Genomic DNA, 26,225 nt, shown 5'->3' with positions numbered 1-26,225 from the left:
TTTTGAGGTCACTGTTCTTTGAAAAATGCCTGAACCGTATCAAGTAATCAACTATTTAAGGAGCTCATTTATTGCTTTATGGGTGCAATATGGAAAAGTAAACTGGCCACAATGATTTCTAGAATCAAAAGAGCGAGTAACCAACCAGAATATGAGTCAAATAGTCTCAATCACTATCTGTAACTTAAAAACTAACAAGTTGAACAATTTGAGTATCATTCTGCTTTCAATAACAAATAGTTACTAACGTCATTCCATTAACAACGGAGAATAAAAAAACAGATAGATATACATATAACATTGCCATAAGAACGAAGACAAACTCCACATACACAAATTACATAGAACTATCCAGATGGAAATTTCTAAGCTATTTGTTCCACACCTTCAAACAGTAGGCTTCAGACTTTATGTCGCATATTTTAACAAACCAAATGATACTCCTAGCCTAAATGTTGCAAAAGAGGCTCTGATTATTCATTCATATATACAATATACTCAGATCCCCAATCCAATCAGAAGTTCTCTATTTTCCAAAGAGGGACTTGAACCACCAGGTACCCTTTGTGTCCGTGGGTGCATCTTCTGGAGGATTCTCACTCTGTGGTGTCTTGTGGAGTTTGCTCACATCATAGTCCTCATCCTTGGCTTTCTGCACTAGCTGGTTGTAAATCTCCTCATCTAGATGAGGGTTCCTGCTCAATATCTGACCAAAATGCCCAAAACCAAAGTCACACACAAATCCCACCAACAAAAACAGAAACGGACAATTACCCAATAGAACAAAGAGAAAGAACTACACATACCCAAAGGTAATTTCTGCTAGGTTGACCAATGAGAGCATACTGATAATCCTCATCAATATACAAAACCCAGTAATCCCCAGTAACAGGGATGATGGGCAAAAATGGAGGGACATAGAATTTGACTTTGAGCTTTGCCTCATCACTTGAAGGGTCAGCCTTGTAGGCAGTGCCTTCTATGGAGCCTCTGTTCCCATTAGTGAAGGTCTCATTGAGCACATTCACAGTGCCATCTTCTTTCAGAGTGTAGGTGGCTCTTGTGTTCTCTCCATTCTTGGGCTGAAACCTTGATGGGAATGAAGCAATTTCATACCAGCGGCCCATGTACCTCTGCAAGTCTAGGCCTTTCACAACTTCCATGGTTTTCTTTGCCATTGTCAAATATGAGGGGAGGGAATTGGGAGACACAGGGTTTTCTAGGGTTTATATGTTTCAGGATTTTGAGGATTCTTGATAAGGTATGGTATATAGAGGTGGCATTGGCTTGTTGAAAAGGTTATTTGAAGTGGGGACGTGGAAGTTTCTGGACCTTACACGTTGTGCGTGCAAAATGGAACTTGCTAGACACGTAGGGACGGTAGGGTAAAGAACTCAGGGGGTCGCACCTGGTTTTGATCCTTCAACCGACTTCAGTCTTTCTCAAAAAAAAAAAAAAAAAAAAATCGACTTCAGTCATCTCTCTAGAGTTTCAATTCTTTGGTTTTTTTTTTCCTTTTTTGTCGAGCGCGAGGCAGCAAATAATTTGGATTTACGTCAGGGAGTTAGTAACACGTCAACTCAATCAATATGTGGATCAAAGTTTACGAGGGTATCCAAACATTGCCAAATTAACTTCTGCACTAGAGTTGCACGAATCTGAAGATCTCTTAAATTTGCTAATCACAAACTAATAAGTGTTGATTGATCGGACAATAAACATGAGAGATTCCATGCTAGGCCGTCGACCCACCACCACGGTTAATGCTTCATGGAGTGGTACTCGGTTGGATACATTTGCTTCATGAAAAAAAAACATACCACTACCACACATAAATGAAAAGACATAACTTCGTAACATTCCTTTAACTCCTTATTTTTCATCCATTTTCACTTTAAGAAGAAACCATTATGATTATGATTGGATAGGAGCAAGCTTGGCGAAGAAGAAAACATTATGATTATGATTTGAATAGGAGCAAGCTTGGAGAGGAAGAAAAAGAACTTTGTGGTTGTAGCTTGAAAGAAGAAGCAAAGTTATCCAGAAGCATTAGGCTTATAATTCCCCATGGCTGGGAAAAAACAAGAGATCTCTGTCAAATATCGTGATCAAGGCAGTCAGGCAGACATGGTTATACAATGGTCATCCAAAATGAGTCAAATCTTAACCCGGCCCCTCAGATTTCTTAATCATCGACCCCATACATGGAAGATAGCTGATAAGATCAATCAGCACGTATACAAACGATAGAATAGACAAGGCAGTTATATCTAATTTTAATTTTTGAAGAATATCATGTCGATATATATTAATACTCAGGCCAGAAAGAATCATTACACATCCTCCCTCTACCATCTCTGGGTAGATAAAGAGTTTGTGGAAAACCACATCGATACATAGATTAGGTCCGATCATTTGACAATACCGATGCTCACTTATTTAAGCAAGCCTACAGACTATGAAAAACATTTTACTGCCTAAAGGTAAAAACTTATAGTTGCCCGGATCTAAAACTAGTTTTAAAAAACCCGAGCCTCAAGTTTTCTCTCTCAACTCGAGAAACCCTAAGGCCCTAAACCGGTTCCACTCTTTCTTGTCCGGCGGCGCCCGGCTGTCGGTGCGGGCCTCCGGCCTCGCCTGCGGTCATGGGGTTGCTGCCGGATGGGAGATCTACATGCCCATAAGGCTTGGTCGGAGGAATTTGCACGGGTTTGGTCAGATGGTGCGGCTGGGTGGGCGGCGAAGGCGGTGTTTGTGTTGTACAGTCCGGCTGCCGATCTCTGCTACTGGTTTTTTGGAGCGGCGGTGCCATGTTTCGATGGCAGTAGGGTTTCGAAGCCTGGTTCAGGGATTGGTTTCTGTGTTGATCCATGTCGCTGTGGTGTGGCTTGGAGCGGTTTGGATCGATCGCCGATGGTGTGGTGGGGCGGCTCGTGGCGACGCCTATCTGGTGATGTGGGTCAGCCGGAACTTGGCCGGACGGTGGATGCATGATGGGTCGTTGGTGGGAGAAGGTGGACTAGGACCGTACCAGAATGATGGGCTTCATGCCAATTCCTTGGTGGACTACCCTATTGGGCCACGAAATGTTGGGCTAGGGTTCTGCCCTAGTCCATTGTTATTTTGGGCTAGGCTTTAGGCCCTTGGCCCAACCCTATGTTTTTAGCTTTTGTCTAATTATACTATGTTGCCTTGTATTAGGAACCTAACAACCCTATGTGGTCGGGGCCTATATTCTATGTCTCCATTTTATCCATAGTTTATAGGCTCACTTTAAATAAGTGAGCGGTTAGTTCGAATATATGTGGTCTAGTTCTATGTATCATAGTAGTTTTGCTACAACTTCTTGATCTGTCTAGTTGAAGGCAGCAAAAGGATATGTAATGGTCATCTTGGCCTGCGTCAATGAAATCTACATTCCCTTCAAAAAACTTATAGTTGCCCTAAAAACAAAGGAAATAGAGTTCCCTAAACAAAGGGAATTATTGAAAAAAAAGACAAACTAAAAAAGTCAGCCCAAAATAGTAGCCCAACAGCTCCAAGAAAAGATCCAACTCAGGCCCAACAATGAATTTCTTGACCCAAGCCCACAGTCCATCTTCAGCACACTGATCGACCGCCGTTGCCCTAAAAACAAAGGAAATAGAGTTCCCTAAACAAAGGGAATTATTGAAAAAAAAGACAAACTAAAAAAGTCAGCCCAAAATAGTAGCCCAACAGCTCCAAGAAAATATCCAACTCAGGCCCAACAATGAATGCCTTGACCCAAGCCCACAGTCCATCTTCAGCACACTGATCGACCGCCGTAACCTGACACAAAACCCTGCTGCCGCAAACTAACGCCAGCCCTCGCCAATCTTAGAAAAAGAAAATTTTGTGAAGGTGGCTAAAAAGAAAGGAAAATTTTACGAGACATTAATGGACCGATTCTACTGTTTCAAAAAAAAATGTATCGATTCTACTATTTTAATTTAATACGGAGGTAGATTGACTCCATACGTTAGTACACCAGCTTCTAGTCTACCTTTTATTGAGTAAGTTTACCTCTATATTAAGCTAATCTACTTGATATATCAGTACATTAATGTACCGAAAACAATCCCCAAAAAAAAAAATACTATAAACGACACCCCGAAAGAAAAAGTCAAAGTTGATCAGAAACATTGGGCATCGTAATTTTAGCCCAAATAGTACATTTACTACGGCCCAATTACAGAAAGTGAAGTTACGTTAGGTATTACCCCATGTTTGCTAGTAAACTTTGCCGATATAATTACAGATCTCATCTTTCAAATAATTTGTGCCAAGTGCTAACCTAAACAAAAGCATTGTCGTTCATGGCGGGCATGAGGGAAACTGCAATAATACCCGAAGATATTATAGTGGAAATTGTGACGAGGTTGCCGATCAAACCCGTAGGGCGATGCAGGTGCGTTTGTAAACGGTGGCGCTCTCTATTCTCCGACCCAAAGTTTGCCAATTCGCACATACAATCAGCTTCTGAGCGGCAAACCCTCTGTCAGAGACTTGTTCTCGTCAGCCATGAATACAAATCGCTAGAGTTGGAGTTGGGGGAGCTAAAGGAGCTTAAGAATTCTTCGCTCAGAGTCGGACAGCTGAACACCCCATTCAAGAAACCGGGCCATGCTATCCGCTTTTTAGGCTCTTGCAATGGGTTAGTAGCCTGTTATAACTGTTGTAAATATCCAAACATTAATTGTATGGATCCTAAATGTGGTTCATCCTTGTTTATCTGGAACCCATCAACCGGATTCTACAAAGAAATACCTGAGAAAGGCTTTGGTCTTCCATGGGGGGTTTCCACATGTGGCTTTGGCCATGTCTCTGACACTGACGACTATAAAGTTGTTTTAAGAGGGAATTTGACGAGTTGGGGAGAGGTTAGCATCTTCTCGTTGAGAGCTCAAACGTGGAAATCAATTAAATCCCCTATGAACGGCACGCTGCAACGGAAAGGGCTGCTTTTTAGAGAGGCACTTCATTGGCTAGCGCTTGAGAGATACACCCCTGCTCCTCGTGAGTATTTTGAAATACCAATAGCTCTCTTTGCCTTTGATTTGGCGAAGGAGGGGTTCCGGAAAATGCAGGTGCCTAGTATTCTGAACGTCACTCATAAATGCCAGTTGGGAGTTTCTTGTGAAGGATGCCTGTACATAATGCGGTATAATCGGCTGTTTGAGCATCAAGGGATATATTATGTTGTTGATTTTTGGGTCATGAGAGAATACGGAAACAGTGATTCCTGGACTAGATCCCTCAGCCTAAAATTTTTCGATAAGTGAAGCTATATGCTTGAACCGATCTTGCTTATGGAAACTTGTGCAGTTGTGATGAAGAGGTCGAAAAAGTTTGATCAAGACAAAGAAGAGACGCCTGACATATATATGGTTCGTGATCATAATAAACAAGAGAACGCCAGCATGTATATTCTTTACAGTAATCCAACAGACATGATTGTATATGAAGAGAGTCTTAGTGAGTATCATGGAGTGGAAAGAGAAGAAGATCAAAAGCTCTAATCCTCTACGTACCACAAGGCTTGATAACGCTGAAATGAAGAGGACCCACTTGCCTAGTGATACCAGTTGGTTTGTTTATTTATGCTCTAGTCTTTGTAGTAGAATCAAGTGTGTTTTTGTGAATGCAACTTCTAAGACCCATAGTTTAAACTTTAAAGGTGTTGAAAAAATAGCTTAGAAATTTTCCAATAGTTATAGGTCCAGAAGAGAATGATTATTGATTGGTTTATTGCCAATATTTTTCTTTCATCATAACAATGTTTTTTGATCGTATACTCATACTCAAATAGTGGATTTCTTTTATTTTTGTTCTTTTTTCAACTCTTGCTTCTGCGGCTTTCTCATACTCATACTCAAACGGTGATGGAGCTTTCTCTTCTCTACCGGAAGTGAATCTGCTTCTGTCTAGCTAGCCTGAGTGTGGGATTGTGCGGTGGTGGCAAGGGCCTTTGCGGCGGCAATGGTGAGGGTGGTCCTGATCCCCATGCTAGGGTTTGCTGCTGGGTTCCAAGATTGTTGGGCCTGGGGTGGACTTTTGATTGCAATTGGGGCGTTTGGTTTCGATTTTGGATGATGGGCTCCATGTGGACTGCATGGGTCTCTTATTGGGCTGAGTTGGATTGGGGCTTATCAATTTGGGTGGTTCTAATGTATGAAGATGGAGTGGATAGTGACACGTGATTCTCTACTCCAATTGTTATTTGATCTTTGATCTTGGTCGCAAAGTCAGTAGCTCTGAGGATTATTTTAATTTACTGCTTTAGAGTTTTTAAGTTTTTGTTTGGAATAATTGTGCGTGGACTTTCTAAAAAGCAGGTGTACTAAGAGTATACTGAGTTCTTGTTATTGTTTAGAATAGGAGCCTTAAGGTGCTCTGAGGAATAATTCTTTCTGTCAACCTCATATGAGTGTTTCGTTTTTGTACTGCTTGCTGAATTTAATAAATGCGCTGATCTCTTTTGATATTAAAAAAAAAAAACTCCGGTTTTGTTTGGACCCAAAATGAACATTTTGGCCTGACAAGACATGTGTTGGAGAAATTGAGCCAATGTCAGTGGCTCAAGCTATATATTGTCGACAAGTTCGAAATATATATTTAGAGGCTAAATAAAGCCTACTATGAAAGCATGGAAGCATGGAAACATGAAAAGTCAACTTTAGCACATTTTCCTACTTCGGCTAGGAGAAACCAAGCTAAAGAAGGAAGGAGGGGTGGCAGACTAACCAAATGAAATCTAAATGAGCTAAAACTTTCCAGATTAATTCTAGAAAGCCCAAGGATAATTTCTTATGAAGAGTGCCAGAGCTAGATTTGAGTGGAAGGCCTTCAAACAATCAGTCCAATTTTCTACAGAAGTAAAACTGGAAAACTGGACCTATAAGAGGTCCAGCAGCATTTCCAGCCCAACCGCATGGAATAAAGCTCTGAAAATTTGTCAGGATGATCTACACTCATAATGGAACATTTTTTATGAAGAAGTCGAAGGCTCATTCTGAAGGCTTGTTGGAGAAATAATTGAAGGAATAAAGGGGCAGAAACTGACCTAAAACCAACTCAATATTCACATGTTCATGTTTCCTACCCACATGAAGAAAGCTAGATGCTTTTCTTTTTTTCCTTGGATATATTTTCCTATTACAATCTCTTTAATAGATCATCATCACTTCCATGTTTTTGCACCTTCATGTCTTGCTTTCATTTCATCATTTCTCTATCTTTTCCATATTTTACAAATCACTTTCATACTCCACTTTCATTATTTTTCTTCCACTCATCATTTCACTTTTCTTTTTCTTCCCTATATAAACACATTCTCCTCTCATTCTAAGACACATTCACATTCAACAACAACATCTCTAAGATGATCTAAGTTCTCTCTAGAGCAACCTCTCTAAGAGCAACTCCTCTCCTTCTCTTTCTCTTACCGGTGATCACACTCCTAGTCCTAGTCTTCTCAGAAGCCGACTTTCAGTGCCACCAAACCCTCTGTCAACGTGCTTCGGTCCTAGTCTCCTCGGGAGCCGACGGTAGTGCCGCGACCACAACGGTTACAGAACCAGTCAAGCAAGGATAACGCCCTAGCAACCCAGCCAAGCTAAAGCCACGCTTTAGCAAGATCTCAATACTTCCCGGTGATTTCGCTCTGCTCAATCTGCAATATTGAGTATCGACTTGTGAACAAGAAGAAACTTCAGTAAAGTCCTCACCACGAGGCACAAAGAATCCCACGACGAGGTTGGTGCTCTCCTCGTCTACAATCGCTTGATAGAAGTCAAGTCAAGGGACACCCCCGACGACCGCACCCGAACGGTGCTGGCACGCCCGCGCAAGAAAAGAGACTGTTGACCAGCTGCAACAAAATTGGAGCCAAACAGGTTTTATTAAGAAGTTTTGCTTTATTGTGGTAGAGATGATTGATAATCCAATCAGACTTTTTTTTTTTTTTTGGGCATTTCAAACTCGTGTGAATATGATTGGTCTTCTAACTCCCTTGTAATTTTTGTTTTTGTTCCATGACTCACAAATCACAATAGGCCCAAACGACAAAGCACTTTGGGTGTTTGGTTTTGTTATTTTAAAGTCTAAAAACAGTGTTGTCTGGTGTTTCTTCCCCATTCCCAAAGATGCTTAGACGAAGACTTCTAGCGATTCTTATCATCGACTCATCGAGGTAAATCTCTCTCTCTCTCTCTCCCCCCTGGGTCTTATGAAACAGACGCTGTCATACTTTGTTTCTGATATAAGAAGGGCCTTGAAACAGTGCGATTCTGGTCATTGTTGTTGGGTATTACTCTTTGAAATCAGAAATCTCTCTGTTGGGTAATGGGTATTGTGCTTTGAAATCAGAAATCTAGTTCTCTACTTCTCTTGCTGGGTAATGGGTATTGCTCAAGAAACCCTCATTTCTGTTGTATTCAGTTTTAGCAAAGAAATGTGGTTGTAAGATATGTAAGCTGCCGTCTGATCGATTTTGTTTGTTGATTTGGGAAAACAGACGTAGAATACGAACTCCCCATTTTTTGTTTGACCTTCCCTTTTCTCCTCCTTGTTACTGTAGATTTATATGTTAATGCTTAGAAGTCAGCTTGTGCAAGTGTAGAAAATGAAGAGGATTCTGAAGTCATCTGTGTCAAGTGCCTCAGCTGGTGTCTCTTTCAAAGCAGCAGCCATGGTGGCAGCTGCAATATTACCCGAAGAGATGATAGTGCAAATCGTGACCAGGCTACCGGTCAAATCTGTGGGGCGATGCAGATGCGTCTGTAAACGGTGGCGCACTCTATTCTCTGATCCCCAATTCGCGAAATTGCACTTCCAATGTGCCCCTAAGCATCAAACCCTACTACTCTCCCGCAACTTTAAACTTGAAATCCTAAATTTGAGTTATAGGCTGTCGTTTGGGAAGGAGTCTCTAGTTCTCCAAAATCTGAATGCTCCTTTCGATCACACGTGGGCTGTCTTTATAGGCTCCTGCAATGGGCTGGTAGCATCATATCTCTCCCGTTCCTTCCTGCAACAGGAAAGCCTGTTTATATGGAACCCGTCCACCAGATTCTTTAAGAAATTACCCAGCCGAGGTAATACTTCTCAGATATCCATTTTTGGGTTTGGCTATGTGTCTGCCACCGACGAATACAAAGCTGTGATAAATGCGGAGATCTTCTCATCCAAGACTGAATCATGGAAACGGATTGAAATCCCTCGCTTCCGCATCGCGTCATCATGTGGTGTGCTTTTTGGTGAGGCACTCCATTGGCTATTCTATCCCGATGTTGAAAGGCAACAGGTTCCAAATCTGTATGCTTTCGATTTGGAGGAGGAGGAGTTTTCAGTAATGAAGCTGCCTAGTGCTTTTCAAACACTAGGGCTTAAAAACTGTTTTATATGCCAGGTTGGTGTTTCTTGTGAAGGGTGCTTGTATGTAATGGTCAATAATCCGCGGTGGCATTGTGGTAAGTTGGCCTATTATGAAATTGACTTTTGGGTCATGAGAGAGTATGGCAACAGTGATTCCTGGACTAGATCGTTCGGCGTAAGGATTCCCGGTCAGCCTGAGCGGAGGGACTGGTATCTTCATCTTCAAGCAATTTTGGTTAGGGAAGCTAGTGCATTTGTGAGGAATAGATGTCCAAGGGAAGAAGAGAAGCTCGACATGTCTATAATTCATTATCGTAATGAAGAAGAGAACTCCGACATGTATATGCTTGACAATGATGCACAAGACATGGTTGTATATGAAGAGAGTCTGTTGTCTTAAATAGTATCATGCCGTGGAGGACTCTAATCCATCACAAGGCCTGACATTTGGGATGAATGGTTGTTCTTTGCATTCCTAGTCCCGGTTAGTTTAATACTCCCCATTGCTCATTGTAGTCTATGTTTTATTTCCAATTCCAATCCGCGTGAGGCTAGGAGTACTATCACAGTATCGATTGGTGTTTTAATTTATGCTTTAATTTTTTGGAGTCAAGTGTGTTTTGTGAATGTGAAGTTTGAAACAGAAGAATACAAAGTTGGTAGTCTTTACAACTTTATACATGAATGAGTTGGTATGTGTGTAATTCGTGCATTCATTCGAAATGATGATGATGATTTCATTGTAAAAACAAGCTGCTTCGTCTGGAAACCATCAACCCGATTCTTAAACCAAATTTCCGGCTGATTATTGGACCTGTTCCATTCATGGTTTTGGTTATGTTTCAACCATGGAAGACTGTAAAGTCCTATCATGTACCTATGATATAAATATCTTACTAATATCTTTCATATATTGTATGATCTGAAAGATGAATAGCTTCAAAAGAATAAGCAATGGCATATAGATTTATAAATCGTAAATGAGAATATCGCAAACATGATATAGCACACAGTTAAATATAAACTTGTGTTTCCAAACAGAAACACAGTAACCATACTATCAATATTCGGTTTCCCTTCTTTTTTGATACAAAAGAAAATGAAGATCCACACAATTCTGCCAAGCGAACAATTGACAAATGACATGGAAATATTACAATCGCCAATTTGTCTTCCTTCAACTTAAACACCAACATTGTCATTACGGTTTGCTGCTGGTACCAGAAGCTTACAGTATGGTACAACAAGAATTGGTCTTTTTTGCCTGCTTATAGAACATCTGTTTGGGAAAAGAAAAAGGAAAAAAAACCATCATCATCAGGTTGTCACATCAGAGACAAACTTCAGGTAGAGTTAATCTCGTAACAACCCAAGTGGCAATAAGAATCACAAATCAAGGATCATGTATTTAAACCCAAAAATGGACAGTCTAACTTTTGCTGACAAACATTTGACTGGGTTCATGCTTCAGACTGCACAATCTAAAATCTAAATCCAACCATTTTAACAGGCACAAAGGTATTACTGCAACAGGAAATCAACTGGACCACATCATTAGGTTATATTATTCAATAAATTGCACTTAAAAAAAAATCCCCTGTTGCTTTAATGCACACCTAGACACTGACTTCTCTCCAAAATAAAGATGTGGAAGCCCTTGACACCACATACAATTTATAGCTACTTAAAATGATAAGCACTATGCAATGGCAACTGAAAAATAGCTCAACAATTGTTAGTACCTGTGATGCCGTGCTAAGATCCGAACTCTTCTCAACCAAACTGTCCAGTTTCTCACCTCGTTCAAGCACACTATCAATAGTCTTATGCTGCACCAAAGAAAGAAACCAAAAAAAAAAAAAGGGCAGGTCAGAAGTGTAAAAGGTGACCAATCTGATGCTGCATATGGTAGGTGGAGATATTTTATTTTATTTTTTACTTTTTTTTGTCAGACATAAAGACAAGTTATCAAATAAAAGATGTGCCAACCCTTATTCAGGTAACATCCTTCAGCAGGTAATTAATTACTAAACAAAATGGATCCACTGTTAGAAAGATCATAAAGACAGGCAACAATTAACATGATCAAGATGTAGCTGAAGGCACAATACTCACAAGAATAATCTTTGTTTCGTCCAATTCCCTCTGAATTTTCAACAACTTATCAGCTTCTGCAGGGTCCTGAAATTGAAGATAAAGTACGATAGAAAAAAACTGGCTTTAGTTGGAGCTCATTAAACTTCATCTGCTTTAATGTCTTATGATTCCAGCTTATATAATGAGAAAGAAAACAGATTTACAGACACACCTGGAATCTTGTTAGAGCCTCATTTAGGTAGGGCCATGATTCTGTGCTGTCCTGTTGTGCAGTCCTCCAAGAATCACCAAATTTTTTCTGATATTCATCTAACACCTAGAAATCATAGCAATTGATTCTTTAATAGATAAACAAGAATAAACAAGTTGAGAAATGTATGAGGCACTTCATGACACCAAATTTGCAAACATGTAATTAGAATTCAAAGCATATTCAATCCTCAGTGACCCAACGGGTGGTCAGTTTCCTATTCGCAGAACTAGACATATTTGAAATCCAGAGTTTGTTACAGGTGAAACGGACGGTGAGAGCCATTGAAAACATGCTCCAAAATCCAAATTACAAACTAAAAGCTTTAAACTTCAGTAGCTAGAACCCACATAGACTTTTCCAATCACAAAATACTAGAACCTAGCCCCTCAACAAAGCAAAGTTCGAGTCACCAGCAATACAGTAAGCAAGGTACGACAAGTGAGTGAATATTCAAATGCATGTATTCATTCTTCTCCTATAACAAACATCCACCTCGACCACAATAGTAAAACGAAACAATACAAAAGAAAATCAAGTCACCTGGTTCAGCAGCGAAAACGCACTTCTAACCGGATAGTGATCATCCATAAAGCCCAATGCACAGAGTCCATTGCTGCTGTAAGCATGTACTTTATACTCTATAACAAAAAAAAAAATAACAAAAAGAAGAATTCAGATTTCATAGAAGCATATGCAAAACAATTTCAATCACCAAAATTACAAATACGAAATCATAGAAATTGCATCTGGTGCCCTAAACCATTGAAATTCGAATTCTAAATGCAGAACAACACGAAATTTCATCAAAATTAAAGACGATTCAGATCGCAATCAAATCGAATACACATAATAGAATACAATATACGAGCGAATAATTCAATGCGTTGGAGCAAAAAAAAAAAAAAAAAAACAAGTGGATCGTATCGGAGAGGAGAGAAAAGCAACCTTCGTGCTTGACGGACTGACGTTGACCGGGAGGGGTGCGTTTGGCGACGGTGCGGCCGACGAAGACGATGAACTCCTTGACGCTGGACCTCTGGAAGTAGCCGAAATGGGAGGTATCGGAGGCGTTGGCCAATATGACCGGGTCGGATCCTTCCGGGTTGCACTTGAGGACCAGCAACGCCGTGATCTTCATCGCTCGCTTTCTCTCTCTGAGATTTGATTAGGTTTTCCGTGTAACAGTGAGTTTGGTCCAAAATTGAGGAAAATTTAGGGATTTTTGGGATCGTGGAGAGGAAGAAAAGCGATTTGGGGGAGGGATCCGGTGCTTTTGGAGATTCGTAAGTTCGGTGTAGTCGGTGTTGTGGGGGGAATTTACTTTTATGTCCACTTGTGCATGTATTTATATACGATGCGTTTTGCTTTGCTTTGTTCTCTCCTCCACTAAGTAAACAAAGTAGAGGTCAAATACAGAGGTTAAATTCTCTGTATTCGATTCCTTACTCTATTTAGATTCAATTGATTTGGATTAGCCAATTTGAGATGGATAATTCGGATTAGCGATTTAGCCCTAACAACTCACTCGCTAACAAATTCACACAATACTTGAATTTTATTAATATACTTGGTCTGTTAATTCCTATATTGCATGTGTTAGAGAACCTATTAATTCCTATCAACTTACCCGGGTCTAACTCATGTGCAACATATGTCACATATCTATTGCCAATCCTATTGCATCGTCTTATTATATTCACAAACGCTAAGGTGTATAGCCTATAAGATATGTCTGTCTTGGTAATTACACATTCTCAACCTTCAAACATCTCTTCAATCTAGCTAATTAAATAGCCATTGTTTGGGTTTGTAGAAGGCTAGGTGAAGTTTCCTAATCTAGTTTCCACTTGTGGTACTTGTTTTATCATATACATATTTGTCATGTAATGAAAAGAAAACGCATGCGTGTAAATTAAATTATCCTATGAAGACCTTCTACGTACCCCTCATGAGAGAACAAACGTCATGTACTAGTAATTAGTGATGGAACGTTAAGTCATAAATTACAACTATGGCAACATTATGTCAATTCGGTTATTTGGAACAAGAACCAGTAGTGAAACAACTCAAACAACCATACAACTTGTAACTTCATCATATTAATGCAGTCATTTTGATCAAAGAAACAGCTCAAACAAGAATATGGCATGCATGCCTTGAAAGAAAATGTCCAAACAGAAGCGCCTAATTACAGAAAATGGGGAGTTTCGAAAAACCGTGTAAGGCTTGGAAGGTTACAAATGCCTGGTTTCCCGCGAAAGATCATACAAAACCAAATTGATCAAACTCATCTCAGTCTAACAAGAATAGTAAATACAGGAGTTTTGACTTATACAAATTACAAACTGGTTCTCCTTTAATAGCAAATCCTATACTTCTATTAATGCGTGAAATGAGCGAAAACAATTTAGTAAACACAAAAACCAGAGACCAAACCTTTTTGGGGTAAATTTAATTCAATCACCTTACCTATTTTCCCTCAACCCCCACGATTTCCTTCTCCTTCTCATCTCATGCATTTGACATTCCCTTGAGAGTTTTCATCTGTAAACTTGACAGGGAATGTTAGAATCCTCCGGAAGTAAGTTCTTTTTCAGGTTGTTTGATTTGGTTTTCCATTCTCTCTTGTTCTTTGAATGTTGTTTAGGTTCATAATGGATCAGTTTTGGATGTTGAAAGCCTCTAGAGAATGAGATTTTGGATGTGATCATTTATATTTTTCCCTTTATATGTTTTCTATCTCATCGACATTTGGAATCTGTGACAGAATCAGGAGAAATGATGAGATGTTTGCTTCTCATTTCCCTGTTGATCCATTCAGCATTGGCCCAGGATGTAGGGCCGGAGGAGCCTCCTACATTAGGCCAGAAAGGAGGGCCGGAGGAGCCGCCTCAAGGGATGAAATGGCTGACATTAAATGGTAAGAACAAACTTTGCTTCATTTTTGTTTTTGCTTTCATTTGGGGTAGAAGGTTTTGACACTTTGACATCGACATTTTATAATGACATGTTGTAAATGAAAACTTAACGTGCAGGTAAAGAGCCCCTGATTGTAGCTCGTGGAGGGCTATCGGGGCTCTTTCCAGAATCGAGCAATTATGCTAATAGTATGGCCAAGTCCCTGAGTTTGATAGGCACAGCTCTCTACTGCAATCTACAATTAACGAAAGATAGCGTGGGAATATGCCTGTCAAACATTCTGCTTGATAATACAACGACAATATCTAGGGTACACCCTAATGGCGATAAAACTTACAATGTTAATGGGAAGGAAGTTCATGGGTGGTTCGCTTTAGATTTCACAGCAGATCAGCTGTCAAAGTTGACATGTAAGAATCGAAACCAACTTATATCTCCGGCATTTCATTTTATCAATCACCGATTCATTCTTTTGTTAATACCATAAAAGATGAACAGTGCAATAATGTACATCAGGAGGTTAGTCAAAGATTTCCCTCGTCAAATTTTAGCAATCAATGGAATGAATAAACGAGTGGTGGACATCTTAATTGGGTTTAGAAGTCATTGTCCTAACTAGTCATGCTATGCAGAATCAGTGTGTAATAGATGATTGCTTTGCAATAGAAGAAACTGAGAATTAGCTAGCATACTTCATGACACATGAACTTAATCTCATGTACGTGGAGAAGATAATATAGAGAGCTCGCTAACAGTTAGTACTAACATTTGTGGTTTAAGCCTTTAAGGTGACTAATCATGTTTGTTCTTCAATTCCTATACAGTGACTCAAAACATCTTTTCCAGACCGGATCAATTTGACGATGCTTTGCCTATATCGACGGTTGAGGATGTTTTAAATAGCAAACCTGACCAGTTTTGGTTGCATGTGCCGGTATCTCTCTCTCTCATCAAGTTTATTTTCGCGGAGTTTCATCATTAGTCTTTTCTAAATTGGATTTTCTGTTGTTTGCTCTCTGATCTAGTACGATGCATTTTATAACGAACACAAAATCAGTCCAGCGGCATTTGTACAAAGGCAAATGAAAGTTGCAGACATCAATTTCCTTTCATCTCCTGAGATTGGTTTCTTGAAAACCATCGGTGGAAAAGTGGACAAATTGAAGACCAAGCTCATCTTCGAGTTCCTAGGCCCCGATGAGATTGAACCCACAACTAAACAAAAGTACGGTGAATTGCTGAAGAATCTTGGAATGATCAAGTCACTAGCAGCTGGGATCCTTGTTCCAAAAGAATTCATATACCCTATTACCCCAAATAATTATTTGGATGCTCCCACTACTCTGGTGGCAGATGCTCACAAAGAAGGGGTGGAAGTATATGCTAAAGGCTTCGCAAACGATCAAAATATCCCTTACAACTATAGTATGGATGCAACAGCAGAAATCCAACAGTTCGTAGATAATTCTGATCAATTTTCTGTTGATGGGGTGCTTACAGATTTCCCACCTACGGCATCAGAAGCCATTGGTGAGACACCAGACTGCTTATTTCTAATAGCACTTACATCACATAAATTGCGCAATCACATCAGAAATCAAATTAAACATAAAGTAAAGTCTATAAAGACGAACACCTTGTAATTTCTCTGCTCTAACGCCTCATGCTTTCCTGCTGCAGCATGCTTTTCGCATAACAAGGATGCCAAGCCTTACAGAGGTAAAGGTTCTAAGTTTCTTTTGTTTTCCAAAGCTTTTAGTACAAGTTTGAGATCTTTGTGTGCTGAGATAATTTTCTCGATCTGGAAAATTTTGACATTGCAGGAAGTCCATTGATCATAAGTAGAAATGGAGCGAGTGGGAACTATCCTGGTTGCACAGACCTTGCTTATCAGAGAGCAGTAGATGATGGCGCTGACATAATCGATTGCTCGGTCCAAATGTCAAGTGATGGAGTTGCCTTCTGCTTAGATTCCATAGACCTCAACTCAGGCACCAATGCATTGACTCAATTTATGACCAAGAGTGAGACTATCCCAGAACTTCAACCTGAAGCTGGAGTCTTCTCGTTCCAGCTCACATGGGAGGAGATTCAGTCCTTGAAACGTAAGCTTCCTTAAATTTTCACCATTTTAATTAGAGTTAGTTATCCTACTAATTTGATTGAGCTAGCAAACTTCTGATAATCTCATTAACAACTTTGTTATTTCAGCCCAACTGCAAAGTCCCCACGGACCCCAGGGAGACTTGTATAGAAACCCAGCTAACAAGGATGCAGGCAAACTGGTGACCCTTAATGAATTCCTAGAGTTCGCCAAGAAAAAGGCAACTACTGGAATTTTGATCGACATTGAGGTAAACCCCTTCAAGACATTTCAGTCTAATTCTCATTGTTGCACAACAGTGTTTGATCTGAACAATAAATATAACCTATGTTCATCTCAGAATGCGCCATACCTAGCGTCAAAGGCCGGTCTGGACATTGTTGGTACCGTAATCTCTGCCTTGAAAAATGCCTCACTCGACAAGCAATCGACTCAACAAGTCATGATCAAATCAAATGACACTTCAGTCCTGTCCAAATTCGCTGATGAGAAAACATACAAAAGAGTGTTCAGCATTAAGGAGCAAGTAGGTTCTGCACCAAAGCAATCGATTGACGAGATCAAGAAGTTTGCAGATGCAGTAACTGTCAGCAAAACTTCGGTTATTCAGTCCAACTCTTTCTTCATCTCGGGAGAAACTGGCATCATCAAGGAATTGAAGGCTGCAAATCTTTCAGTGTACATCCATTACCTGAAAAACGAATTCGTCAGTCTCATGTTTGATTATCTCTCAGACCCCATGACCGAAATAGCTACATATGCTCAAGGATTCCATGTTGATGGAATTGTGACTGATTTCCCAGGAACTGCTAGCAAATATATGAGTAAGTCTTGCGGCTCAAGCTAACTTATTTTACGTATCTACTTTTTTTTTTTTTTTTTTACATAAACCACTCAACAAGTTTCAAAATTTTCCAGAATGTGCATGCACTGATCTTAACCCTCAGGCCAATATCCCATATCCGATTTTGCCAATTGAACCCGGTTCTCTCCTCAGCTTGCTACCCCCTGACAAAGTGGCACCAGCAGCAGCTCCCCTCCCAGCTCTCGAAGCTAGTAGCATAGTTGACCCACCACTTCCTCCAGTGGCACCCAAAAAGGAGACCAAGCCCGACTCAGACTCCCCGTCCGGTGACAAGCCTGCTCATGCTCCTGCACCGACCGGAAAATCAAGCGCATTTGCAAATGCAGCAAACTGGGGTGTTTCTTTGGTAGCAATAATGGTGCTCAGCTTATTGTCTATGGGAAATTAAGTGTGTGACTTTTGGTTTTTTGGTTTTTCTCTAACCTATCTCGTATGCCCAGTAATGTCTCCAAGCTTCTTGTGAAAAAAAAAAACCAAAACACATTGCACGAGTCTCTGTACAATATTAATAGTATAGTAAATCTCTCTCATTATAGTATAGCAAATCTTTAGGTATAAGTCTGTACTATTAGGCAATCAATTTTTAATGGGTGATCTCAGTGATCCTAACTGGTTAACTCTAATCCAATTCAACATTATCAAATGGTAAAAAACCCCTCAAAAGTTACTACATCAATCTGGTTTTTTACTTTCATTTACCAATTTAAAAACAATCTCTAGAACTAGTTTACTGTCTATGATACGTGAATAAAACACATACTTAATAGTTTTTTCTAAGACACTTACTTACTTAATCACTACAGATAGTCGAGTTTGTAAGAACCTCCTTATAAAAAAATTACGTACTTCATAGTTCATATAAGGAGTTTATATAATTTTCCATAATTTTAAAGTATTACACACATATTATATTTTATTTCCGCATTTTATCCGTATTATTAAATAAAAATAATATAACTTAATATAAAAAAGGGCGGTGGGGGCGAGGCTCAGATTCGCCTTCTGTCAGACAAGAGAGTAAGGCAGCGCCGCCTTCCGTGGCTGCAACCACGGTCGTTGGCCGTGAAAGGACAGAAACGTCATTTCACCAACAAGAACAACCGGGTCGCCCCGCCAAGAAAACCGGTTCACCTCTCCCCACTGTCTGAGTTATACAAACTGTAAAAAATCATCACCGCCTCTGTGACATTCGGTTTTATGAGGAAGAAGAAGAAGAAGAAGAAGCTAGAAGAAGAAGAAGAAGATGATGATGATGATGATGATGAGAGAGAGAGAGAGAGAGAGTTGTAACGAATCAAATGGTTCAAATCATCGGCTTCACAGACATTCAGAGAGGGCAAGCTCTCTGAGAGCAAAGCCTCAATCTTAAACTAATGAGCGTCCTGAAAACCCTAGAATCCCATCTCCAGGGCTCTTATATAGTGCTCTGAAGGGGTATTTTGGTCAATGTGCATGCTCGGAAAGGCTAAGGACATTTTGGTCTTATAATAGAAATCAATCGCAATGGCTACAAATTTTGCTTCTTGCTCAGGTTTTGTGTGTAAACAAGAATAGGGACAGAATCAAAAGTCTGAGCGATCAAGCATATCTACCAAGGTCATTCTCCTTGGGAACCTAGCTGGCAGCCTCAGGTATGTCGCGTCTTTGATCTCGATAGGCAGATGTGTTGCCACAATGACAATGCCGCCTTTCTTTCTATGCTCTGCAATGATGTACTCGAGCAGCTTCACCCCGTCGGTATCCAATGCAACAGAGGGCTCGTCGAGCAACCAAATAGGTCTGTCGATTGCCAGCAACCTAGCGAGCTGTAGTCTTTTCCGCTGCCCCATTGACAGCATTCTCGCCTTCTCCTTGGCCAATCTGCCAAGGCCCATCAACTCTAAAGCAGGCAGGGAATTCCCCATCTTCCCTTCAAGGACTTCAAACCACTGGACATTGTCGAGGACTGTGAACTTCTCTTTGACCGCGTCTTTGAGGGAGAGCCAGTTGAGTTGGAGCTTGTACTGGTGGAAAACTCCTGAATCTGTGATGTCGTGACCATTCCAGAGGACCTGGCCAGCAGAAGGCTTAGAAAAGCCGGCTAACATGCGCAGGAAGGTAGTCTTGCCCGAGCCATTGGTGCCCATCAGCACAAGTGCTCCACCGTCGTGAACTGTGGCATTTACATGTCGCAAGATCTGCTGGGCATTCCTCATGCAAGAGACATTGTTGAGGAGGAGACGAGGGAGCGGGGGCTTTCGGAGAGACATTGCAATCAATCGAACTCAAAAATTACGTCCAACTCCGGGACTCAGAAGGGGACTGTTGAAATGTTTATGATCTACCGCTGATGTTTAAGTCCAGCCAACAGAACCAAATCCTAACAAACACTCTATGCAGGAGGAAGTGAAAGGTTACTGTGACAAGGAAATCCTGTTACAAAGTTACAAATTGAGAGTTATATACTCGGAATCAACTGATGTGAAGCAAAAACAACATGATGAACGGAACACAAAATCATCGTAAATGGCGTATTAATAAGAAATATATAGAATGTAATGCAGCAATAGCATATAAATAAGTTAAAAGTAGAAAGAAACATCTATTGCAGATTTGCAGGAAGGATTTGATCACTCATGTCACAGAACACGAATGGCTAAAGAGTGAGCTATTTTTCTTCTAATTCTCAATCATAGATCAACTGAGATCACAAAACACAAGCATCTAAAACAATAAGATATAGAGTAACTTACTAATCCGTAATCCTAAACAAATTCGCGGAGCAACCAAAGCAAACTCACATCAGAAATAGCAGGCATTGTTAAGAAATAGCAAAATCAATATCAACAGAGATAACACAGCCCCACCCAGATGCTCCGGAACCCAAAAATCAAGACCCAATACAAAATACATGAAGATTGGTCCTTTGAGGCATTTCATCGAACATGTTATGTGCATTATTAAAATACCCCGAATAACTGAGAGAGAAGCAATCGAACGAAGCTGAACAAGCTACTATAAAGCTCAATTACCAGTCAAATTGCAATTGGACATCAATTACAACGCGCTAAAAGTGACTCTTTCTGCTTTTCTCCGACAAACTCAGAGAAGAACAACTACTGAAGAAGTCTTAATAGTGCAGCACCATGGCTCAACGCCATTCACTCAAATGGGGCTTAGAGTATTATATTATCTTATTAAGCCCAAACCCAAAACCTTTTTTTTTTTTTTTTTTGTGAGGGCACTTTTGATTTTTCATTTTATAAGCGTAAAAGTAAATATAAACTTTTAACTTTCCACCTTCTTATTTTTGCTATAAAAATCTTAAATTTTCTGCCTTATTTTCGAAATTCGACTAGTGTTAGAGCAACTCCAACAGCTTCCCCATATTTTGATTTTTCTCTACTTTAGGGAAAAATGAGCATCTTTTGCTCCAACAGATTCCCTATAAATATCCCTATTTTAAGGAAAGTGAGGAAAGAGAAAACCAAATTCCCTATATTTACAGCAATCTCCAAAAATTTAAGAAAGAATATGGAGATTTTAGAGATTGCTGTAAAATAGGGAATCTGTTGGAGTTGGAGAAGAAAAAGATGCTAAAGCTTTGACTTTTGCTTCCCTATTATACAAAAATTATAGGGAAGCTGTTGGAGTTGCTCTTAAACACCCCAAAAATTGGATAAAGAATATCATGATACTGATGCGAGTTCTATGATATGTATTTACGTTGCTTCTCAAATCACGCAAACGTGAGTCTCACTTTGGTCGAAAACTCGTCCATAAAACTTTCAGTGATTAAGCTAAGACTATATATATAGTGAGCTTGAGCATGCTCAAATTGCTAAGTAAATTCTTAACTTTCAGTGATTAAGTTAAGATTATATATATATAGTGAGCTTGAGCATGCTCAAATTGGTAAGTAAATTCTTAACAAGAGAAAGACTCGGAACATCACATGCTTTATAGCTCCGAAAGATTGTAGATTTCTCCAAGTCACAGGCTTTGATATTTATTTTGGCCAAATCCCTAACATCACCATAGAAAAATTGGTCTCGACTCTTGACCAAAGAAGCTGATTTAGCTCAAACTGTTTCCATCTCTGTGTTGTTCTTTACTAATTCCTAATGTTTCAATCCATACATATTGAAGTCATAAACACACACAATGCTGCAAATTTGGTCATAATTTTTAAGTTTTTAACTTCTAATTTCAAATATGGTGCAAAACTGCAGCAAAACTATAGTCATTTTAGCCGCAAACTTCAGATGATTAACTACTAATTTTCCTGTCATAAAAAAATTATAAAAAAAACTACTATTTTTCTTAAATCATGGTGTTTTATCCAATATATCCCCAAATTTTACCCAGAATAAGATTTGAGAGATTCAAGCTCCAATTTATCTAACTGAAATGAAAATAATTGGGCAAAGGATAAATGGGAGGCTCAGATCAGCACATATAGGCGAGACAAGCGAAAAGGGAAGCCGCCGTGGCTGCAACCACAACACGGTTGCCGGTGAAAAGGACAAAAACGTCATTTCACCGGCCATCCGGGGTCGCCCCGCCAGACAAAAGCTTCCCCTTCCACAATGCCCCTATTTTCACACTCCGAAGCATCATCGTCACAGCCTCGTAGGGTTTAGGGTTTACAGAGGAAGAGAGAGAGAGAGAGAGAGAGAGAGCACAGATACATATATATACATACACACACACACACACACACATTACAGAGAGAGAAAGAGAGAGAGAGAGTTGGGGCGGGAACTCATCGGCTCCGGCCATGATCTGGAGAGATCAGCGGCGGAGCCTCGATCTTTGATCGGAGTGTGATTGAAGCCCTATTTGGGGCATCGCTACATATTTATAGTCCCCTCTCTGTTGGCTTATCTTCCCTTTTTGCCCCTATGCTGTTGCATTAGTTCAGGGGTATTTTCGTCCATTTCCACATCCCTGCGGCGAGAGGAGATTAGTTCCGTAGTCTGATTTTGGCATTTTGCTGAGATAACATTCTGGACCTTGATTGGAATATAACTGAGATAATACTACTGAGTAAGTGTGTTATTAATTAGCTAATATAACTGAGATGTCTTGCTACCTCGATCAAAATAGAGACTCGATGGTGAGTTACTAACTCGCTAACGTAACCAATGTATTTTGTTACCGCACCTCCAATCACAAAAAAAAAAAAAAAAAGGAAGCGAGTGAAACTGTAAAAGTAACATATACTTTCATCCATTGTCAAAAAGGTGGAGGAAAAGGCTTTTGCTTCAAAGCAATGACCTCTTGCCTTTCACATACAACATAAGTGATGTGGTGAAAAAAAACATTACACAAGAAAAAATGGTGTCAAGCTGAGTTTATCATCCATGGCTTGAAAAAATTGGGTAGAATCTGCTCCTCTTCAAACACAATTTACATGACTGCTTTACCCTTCTGATGGAGTACAGATTTATGCACTACTTCCCCACTCAAGCTAACAAAGTAGGTTACCTGCAAACCCGAAAAGTGAAGACATAAAAATGCATCCGTCTGTTAACTCCATACAAGGGATTGCGGTGTTTTGTAAGATAAAACTGCAACAAAACACCAGAAGAAATAAATACGCACAATTTCTAGCGAGCTGACTCTGTGAAGGAGAAACTCGACCTCCAGTTCTCTGTGTGGTTGCAGAACGCCACACAAAGGATAGTCAATAACAAGTTGCATGTCTAAGGCAAAATGTGGATCAACAAAGGTACACAGAACTGAAATGCTCACCTCCTAAATATTGATGTCTCATTTACAAAAGCTAGTGCATTTGTTGAGCCCGGGTTCCCAATGTAGCTCAGAGTACCTTGTTGGACATCGCTAGTGCAACCCCGCTCACTTATATATGCATTCTGGAGAATATACATACAAGGATTTACCATGAATTATGAGCAAGATTTGTCGTTTGACTTAAATATTATTGGATACAAAGAACTGGTAGTTCTTACCACTTCATATTTCATAAAACTATGATGTAGAGACTCAAAGACTTGCTTTGCTTCCATTCCCTCTTCACTATCTTCACATTTAGCCAATGGGTGGAATCCAACAACTATGCACCTATATGCAAAACGCTTACACCCAGTTATCCATTGAAAGTTATCCGTAAACCTCACTCAGCTAGGTAACACATTCTTAAGATCATATCTTCTATACCACAAGAATCCAATTTCATCTAAGGTTCAGAACATGAAATCAAAATCTTTGAATTGCATTGCCAAAATTATAGTAACTGTCAAACCAGAAATAAGACAGAATCATGAAATAGAGTATCGAATATATCAATGTTAAGGAAGAATATTTCACAAATTCCTTCTGGCTTTTTTGTGTTTAGAAATCTTGTGGGCTCATAAGATCACAACCCCAGGAATAGCAATTAATCAGAAATAGACAAGCCCATACAGTTAATTAATTTTACCAGTCACTACTGGTTTCCTCTAGTGTCCTTGTCAGCCAATGTAACTGATTGAATCCAAACTCACTTGATGATCCCGAGATTAAAACCTTCCCCTTTAAAATAAGTTCAAGTAAGAAAATAGAATAAAGAAACTACATACATACTTACAGATCAAGGATAACTAATATATGAAAAGAATGAGGATGAGGCAGAAACAATTTATGGTTTGAAACGATAAAATGGACAAATTGCCACCTATTGGTAAAACATGACTTACAGATCAAGGATGACTAACATATGAACTAATCAAGAATTACTATCATTTCATATGTTTCTGTTTTCTCTTCCAAAAGAAAAGAACATATAAACTAAAAGTACTTTCAAACGTAGAAAAAATTATCACGAATATCAATGCTCAGCATGAACAAGATGATAGGAACTAAGCCAATGCCAAATGTATGTAGATTGGATTGATATAACCGAAAAACAACACATTACATACCTCTAATGACCCAGTATCCACACCAATGAGGTCTAAGGTTTTCTCGTAAGGTAGTCTTATCTGCTTCTGGAAGTAACCCCCTCCATATCTGCCTGAAACTGTAGTAGTATACCAGGGAACCTTTAATGATGAGAAATGCAGGGTACCCTGTAAAAGAACATATCCAGCGCTGTTACTAACACTTGACACCAATGAAACTTTACTACGAAAGGAACAGTTCAAGCGTTTAACAACTGCTACCCTAGGTTACTTCAATCAATTTTATCCATTCTTGTGAAGTCATATAGATTTTTCTAACATGTTGACAATTTCACACGCTAATAATTCTGAAAGCAAATAGAATAGAAATATTTGCAGCTCAAAAACTGAGAAGAAGAAAACGACCTTACATTCTGCATGAGCGGATCATCTTTCCCAAGATCACTGATGTCCACTACAAACTTTGCCTTGTACTTCTTTGCCACCTTCTCCATCTTTTACCAACAAGAAGAACCATAATTAAACCAGTAAAAAAAAAAAATCTAGGGAAAGGCAATTAGTAGATGAAGAATGTGGTAAATGTTACTGTTAAGAAATAGTATAGTTCATAGCAAGGAATCTCTTTACATAAATGAACCACTATAGCAAAGGTCAAATACTAAAAGAATCAAAACCCAGAACCCCACTCCTCACATAAATGCCTTTAGTTCTTGACCCCATTGACAGTAGACCAAGAATGGGAAAAGTTTACCTTTTGTTTAAAGTGCAAAGAAGATTCCAATGCAAACAATACCATAGATTTAGTGAAGAAACAGTATGACAGTTCTTCCCACCATTATGAACCCAACTTACAAAAGCAGAAGAAAAACAGATTGAAATGAATGTGTACGATTATTCATCCAACTTTCCCAACATTTCCTAACCACCAACATGTCAGGAATATCAAACAAAAATTAGCATAGAACAAAGATCGTCACTTTATACAATAAGAGACGAAATGAGCTATACCCAACAAGATGAAAACTTTACCCGTTTGAGAAGATGGGTCTGTTGCTTGAGAGGTCTGAAGCCTCCTCTGACGCTGATGAAGTAAAGATCTCTGCTTTCACTTCTTCTATGGAGGTTCACAGAGTTCTGAGGCTGACCCAGTTGAAAAGCAAGGTAGAGACCAAAGCAGAGACACACTTGTGCCACAATAGTGGGAACCCATAAACGTTTCTTCTCCATTTTTTCACATACAGAGAGAGAGAGAGAGAGAGAGAGAGAGAGATGTCTCTCTCTGCTCAGTGATAGCTCCTCCACTTATAGATCTGAACGAATCAACACCTGAAAAAGAAATATCCCAATCGAGAAGTATTGGATCATGTGCGTGTTACAAGACTTACCTTACGTGTTGGGAAAAAGGAACTACCTGAAATTACTCATTACCTCTTCAACTTGTTTGGACAAAACAAAAGAGAATGAGATTGGTGTTTCTGGTTTTTTACCTTTGCGTCTTAAATGGAATGGGTGCCATTTAATAAAATAAAATAGAGGGATGGGCGGTGGGTTCTCGGTTGCGATGGCACCCTTTCTTTCGGGATTGTGGGTGGGTGTCAGTCACCCTAAATCGGCTGTCGCAGAGGAACTAATATCGCCTCATCCTCTATTTAATTAAAAAAAAAAAAAAAAATGGAACCAAAATGTGTTGTGTTGTGTTGTCCTCTT

At 39.6% G+C, this 26,225-nt stretch overlaps 7 protein-coding genes across 12 annotated transcripts; 3 read left to right on the top strand and 4 right to left on the bottom strand.

Annotated features, from left to right (window-relative positions):
• Positions 1-271: 271 nt before the first annotated feature.
• On the bottom strand, positions 272-1,255 carry LOC133726915 (temperature-induced lipocalin-1). The gene is made up of 2 exons (XM_062154555.1): positions 807-1,255; positions 272-706 (listed from the first exon to the last, which is right to left on the bottom strand). The coding sequence occupies exons 1-2, from the start codon at positions 1,176-1,178 to the stop codon at positions 527-529; spliced, it is 552 nt and encodes a 183-aa protein (XP_062010539.1). The 5' UTR covers positions 1,179-1,255; the 3' UTR covers positions 272-526.
• Positions 1,256-4,268: 3,013 nt separating this feature from the next.
• LOC133726914 (F-box protein CPR1-like) lies at positions 4,269-5,813 on the top strand. The gene has a single exon (XM_062154554.1). It carries the CDS (start codon positions 4,338-4,340, stop codon positions 5,301-5,303), a length of 966 nt encoding a protein of 321 aa, XP_062010538.1. The 5' UTR covers positions 4,269-4,337; the 3' UTR covers positions 5,304-5,813.
• A 2,276-nt stretch (positions 5,814-8,089) lies between these two features.
• Positions 8,090-10,070, top strand: LOC133708971 (F-box/kelch-repeat protein At3g06240-like). 2 transcript variants are annotated; one of them, XM_062134574.1, is made up of 2 exons: positions 8,090-8,212; positions 8,642-10,070. In XM_062134574.1, exon 2 carries the CDS (start codon positions 8,645-8,647, stop codon positions 9,794-9,796), a length of 1,152 nt encoding a protein of 383 aa, XP_061990558.1. In that variant the 5' UTR covers positions 8,090-8,212; positions 8,642-8,644; the 3' UTR covers positions 9,797-10,070. The 2 variants fall into 2 exon arrangements, with proteins under 2 accessions (XP_061990558.1, XP_061990550.1); XM_062134566.1 differs by having other exon boundaries at positions 8,094-8,212; positions 8,600-10,070.
• Positions 10,071-10,330: 260 nt separating this feature from the next.
• LOC133708986 (VAMP-like protein YKT61) lies at positions 10,331-13,051 on the bottom strand. The gene is made up of 6 exons (XM_062134583.1): positions 12,692-13,051; positions 12,287-12,384; positions 11,705-11,809; positions 11,512-11,577; positions 11,139-11,225; positions 10,331-10,675 (listed from the first exon to the last, which is right to left on the bottom strand). Exons 1-6 carry the CDS (start codon positions 12,882-12,884, stop codon positions 10,625-10,627), a joined length of 600 nt encoding a protein of 199 aa, XP_061990567.1. The 5' UTR covers positions 12,885-13,051; the 3' UTR covers positions 10,331-10,624.
• A 1,112-nt stretch (positions 13,052-14,163) lies between these two features.
• On the top strand, positions 14,164-18,251 carry LOC133708958 (glycerophosphodiester phosphodiesterase GDPDL7-like). Of its 2 annotated transcripts, none has more exons than XM_062134550.1 (10): positions 14,164-14,327; positions 14,514-14,666; positions 14,782-15,075; positions 15,490-15,599; positions 15,691-16,195; positions 16,346-16,384; positions 16,489-16,770; positions 16,877-17,019; positions 17,110-17,593; positions 17,688-18,251. In XM_062134550.1, the coding sequence occupies exons 1-10, from the start codon at positions 14,309-14,311 to the stop codon at positions 18,020-18,022; spliced, it is 2,364 nt and encodes a 787-aa protein (XP_061990534.1). In that variant the 5' UTR covers positions 14,164-14,308; the 3' UTR covers positions 18,023-18,251. The 2 variants fall into 2 exon arrangements, with proteins under 2 accessions (XP_061990534.1, XP_061990540.1); XM_062134556.1 differs by having other exon boundaries at positions 14,172-14,343.
• Positions 18,252-18,569: 318 nt separating this feature from the next.
• LOC133708947 (ABC transporter I family member 1) lies at positions 18,570-20,965 on the bottom strand. Its single transcript, XM_062134542.1, has 2 exons — positions 20,646-20,965; positions 18,570-20,046 (listed from the first exon to the last, which is right to left on the bottom strand). The coding sequence occupies exon 2, from the start codon at positions 19,881-19,883 to the stop codon at positions 19,197-19,199; it is 687 nt and encodes a 228-aa protein (XP_061990526.1). The 5' UTR covers positions 19,884-20,046; positions 20,646-20,965; the 3' UTR covers positions 18,570-19,196.
• A 1,856-nt stretch (positions 20,966-22,821) lies between these two features.
• Positions 22,822-26,027, bottom strand: LOC133726913 (uncharacterized). 4 transcript variants are annotated; one of them, XM_062154550.1, is made up of 9 exons: positions 26,006-26,027; positions 25,548-25,844; positions 24,929-25,012; positions 24,540-24,686; positions 24,059-24,150; positions 23,589-23,700; positions 23,371-23,492; positions 23,221-23,269; positions 22,822-23,103 (listed from the first exon to the last, which is right to left on the bottom strand). In XM_062154550.1, exons 2-9 carry the CDS (start codon positions 25,743-25,745, stop codon positions 23,026-23,028), a joined length of 882 nt encoding a protein of 293 aa, XP_062010534.1. In that variant the 5' UTR covers positions 25,746-25,844; positions 26,006-26,027; the 3' UTR covers positions 22,822-23,025. The 4 variants fall into 4 exon arrangements, with proteins under 4 accessions (XP_062010534.1, XP_062010537.1, XP_062010535.1 ...); XM_062154553.1 differs by lacking the exons at positions 25,548-25,844; positions 26,006-26,027 and adding an exon at positions 25,270-25,539; XM_062154551.1 differs by lacking the exons at positions 23,221-23,269; positions 26,006-26,027 and having other exon boundaries at positions 22,822-23,186; positions 25,548-25,925.
• Positions 26,028-26,225: the final 198 nt, after the last annotated feature.

Source organism: Rosa rugosa, chromosome 1, assembly GCF_958449725.1.
Source record: "Rosa rugosa chromosome 1, drRosRugo1.1, whole genome shotgun sequence".
In the NCBI taxonomy this organism is placed as follows: domain Eukaryota; kingdom Viridiplantae; phylum Streptophyta; class Magnoliopsida; order Rosales; family Rosaceae; genus Rosa; species Rosa rugosa.
The sequence above is the reverse complement of the archived record's forward strand: the minus strand, read 5'-3'. Positions and strand labels throughout refer to the sequence as shown.

What these genes read in the sequence shown, in the direction of transcription:
- LOC133726915 (XM_062154555.1), bottom strand. Translation starts at nt 1,178, where the DNA reads ATGGCAAAGAAAACCATGGAAGTTGTGAAAGGCCTAGACTTGCAGAGG. An exon ending in CTAGCAGAAATTACCTTTGG is followed by an intron (nt 707 to 806) that starts GTATGTGTAGTT and finishes CATTTTGGTCAG; the next exon opens with ATATTGAGCAGGAACCCTCA.
- LOC133726914 (XM_062154554.1), top strand. Translation starts at nt 4,338, where the DNA reads ATGGCGGGCATGAGGGAAACTGCAATAATACCCGAAGATATTATAGTG.
- LOC133708971 (XM_062134574.1), top strand. Translation starts at nt 8,645, where the DNA reads ATGAAGAGGATTCTGAAGTCATCTGTGTCAAGTGCCTCAGCTGGTGTC.
- LOC133708986 (XM_062134583.1), bottom strand. Translation starts at nt 12,884, where the DNA reads ATGAAGATCACGGCGTTGCTGGTCCTCAAGTGCAACCCGGAAGGATCC. An exon ending in TCAGTCCGTCAAGCACGAAG is followed by an intron (nt 12,385 to 12,691) that starts GTTGCTTTTCTC and finishes TTTTTGTTATAG; the next exon opens with AGTATAAAGTACATGCTTAC. An exon ending in AGGCTCTAACAAGATTCCAG is followed by an intron (nt 11,578 to 11,704) that starts GTGTGTCTGTAA and finishes CTTCAATTTCAG; the next exon opens with GACCCTGCAGAAGCTGATAA.
- LOC133708958 (XM_062134550.1), top strand. An exon ending in TCAGCTGTCAAAGTTGACAT is followed by an intron (nt 15,076 to 15,489) that starts GTAAGAATCGAA and finishes ATTCCTATACAG; the next exon opens with TGACTCAAAACATCTTTTCC. An exon ending in GGAGATTCAGTCCTTGAAAC is followed by an intron (nt 16,771 to 16,876) that starts GTAAGCTTCCTT and finishes TTGTTATTTCAG; the next exon opens with CCCAACTGCAAAGTCCCCAC.
- LOC133708947 (XM_062134542.1), bottom strand. Translation starts at nt 19,883, where the DNA reads ATGTCTCTCCGAAAGCCCCCGCTCCCTCGTCTCCTCCTCAACAATGTC.
- LOC133726913 (XM_062154550.1), bottom strand. Translation starts at nt 25,745, where the DNA reads ATGGAGAAGAAACGTTTATGGGTTCCCACTATTGTGGCACAAGTGTGT. An exon ending in AGACCCATCTTCTCAAACGG is followed by an intron (nt 25,013 to 25,547) that starts GTAAAGTTTTCA and finishes TGTTGGTAAAAG; the next exon opens with ATGGAGAAGGTGGCAAAGAA. An exon ending in GTTTTATGAAATATGAAGTG is followed by an intron (nt 23,493 to 23,588) that starts GTAAGAACTACC and finishes TATATTCTCCAG; the next exon opens with AATGCATATATAAGTGAGCG.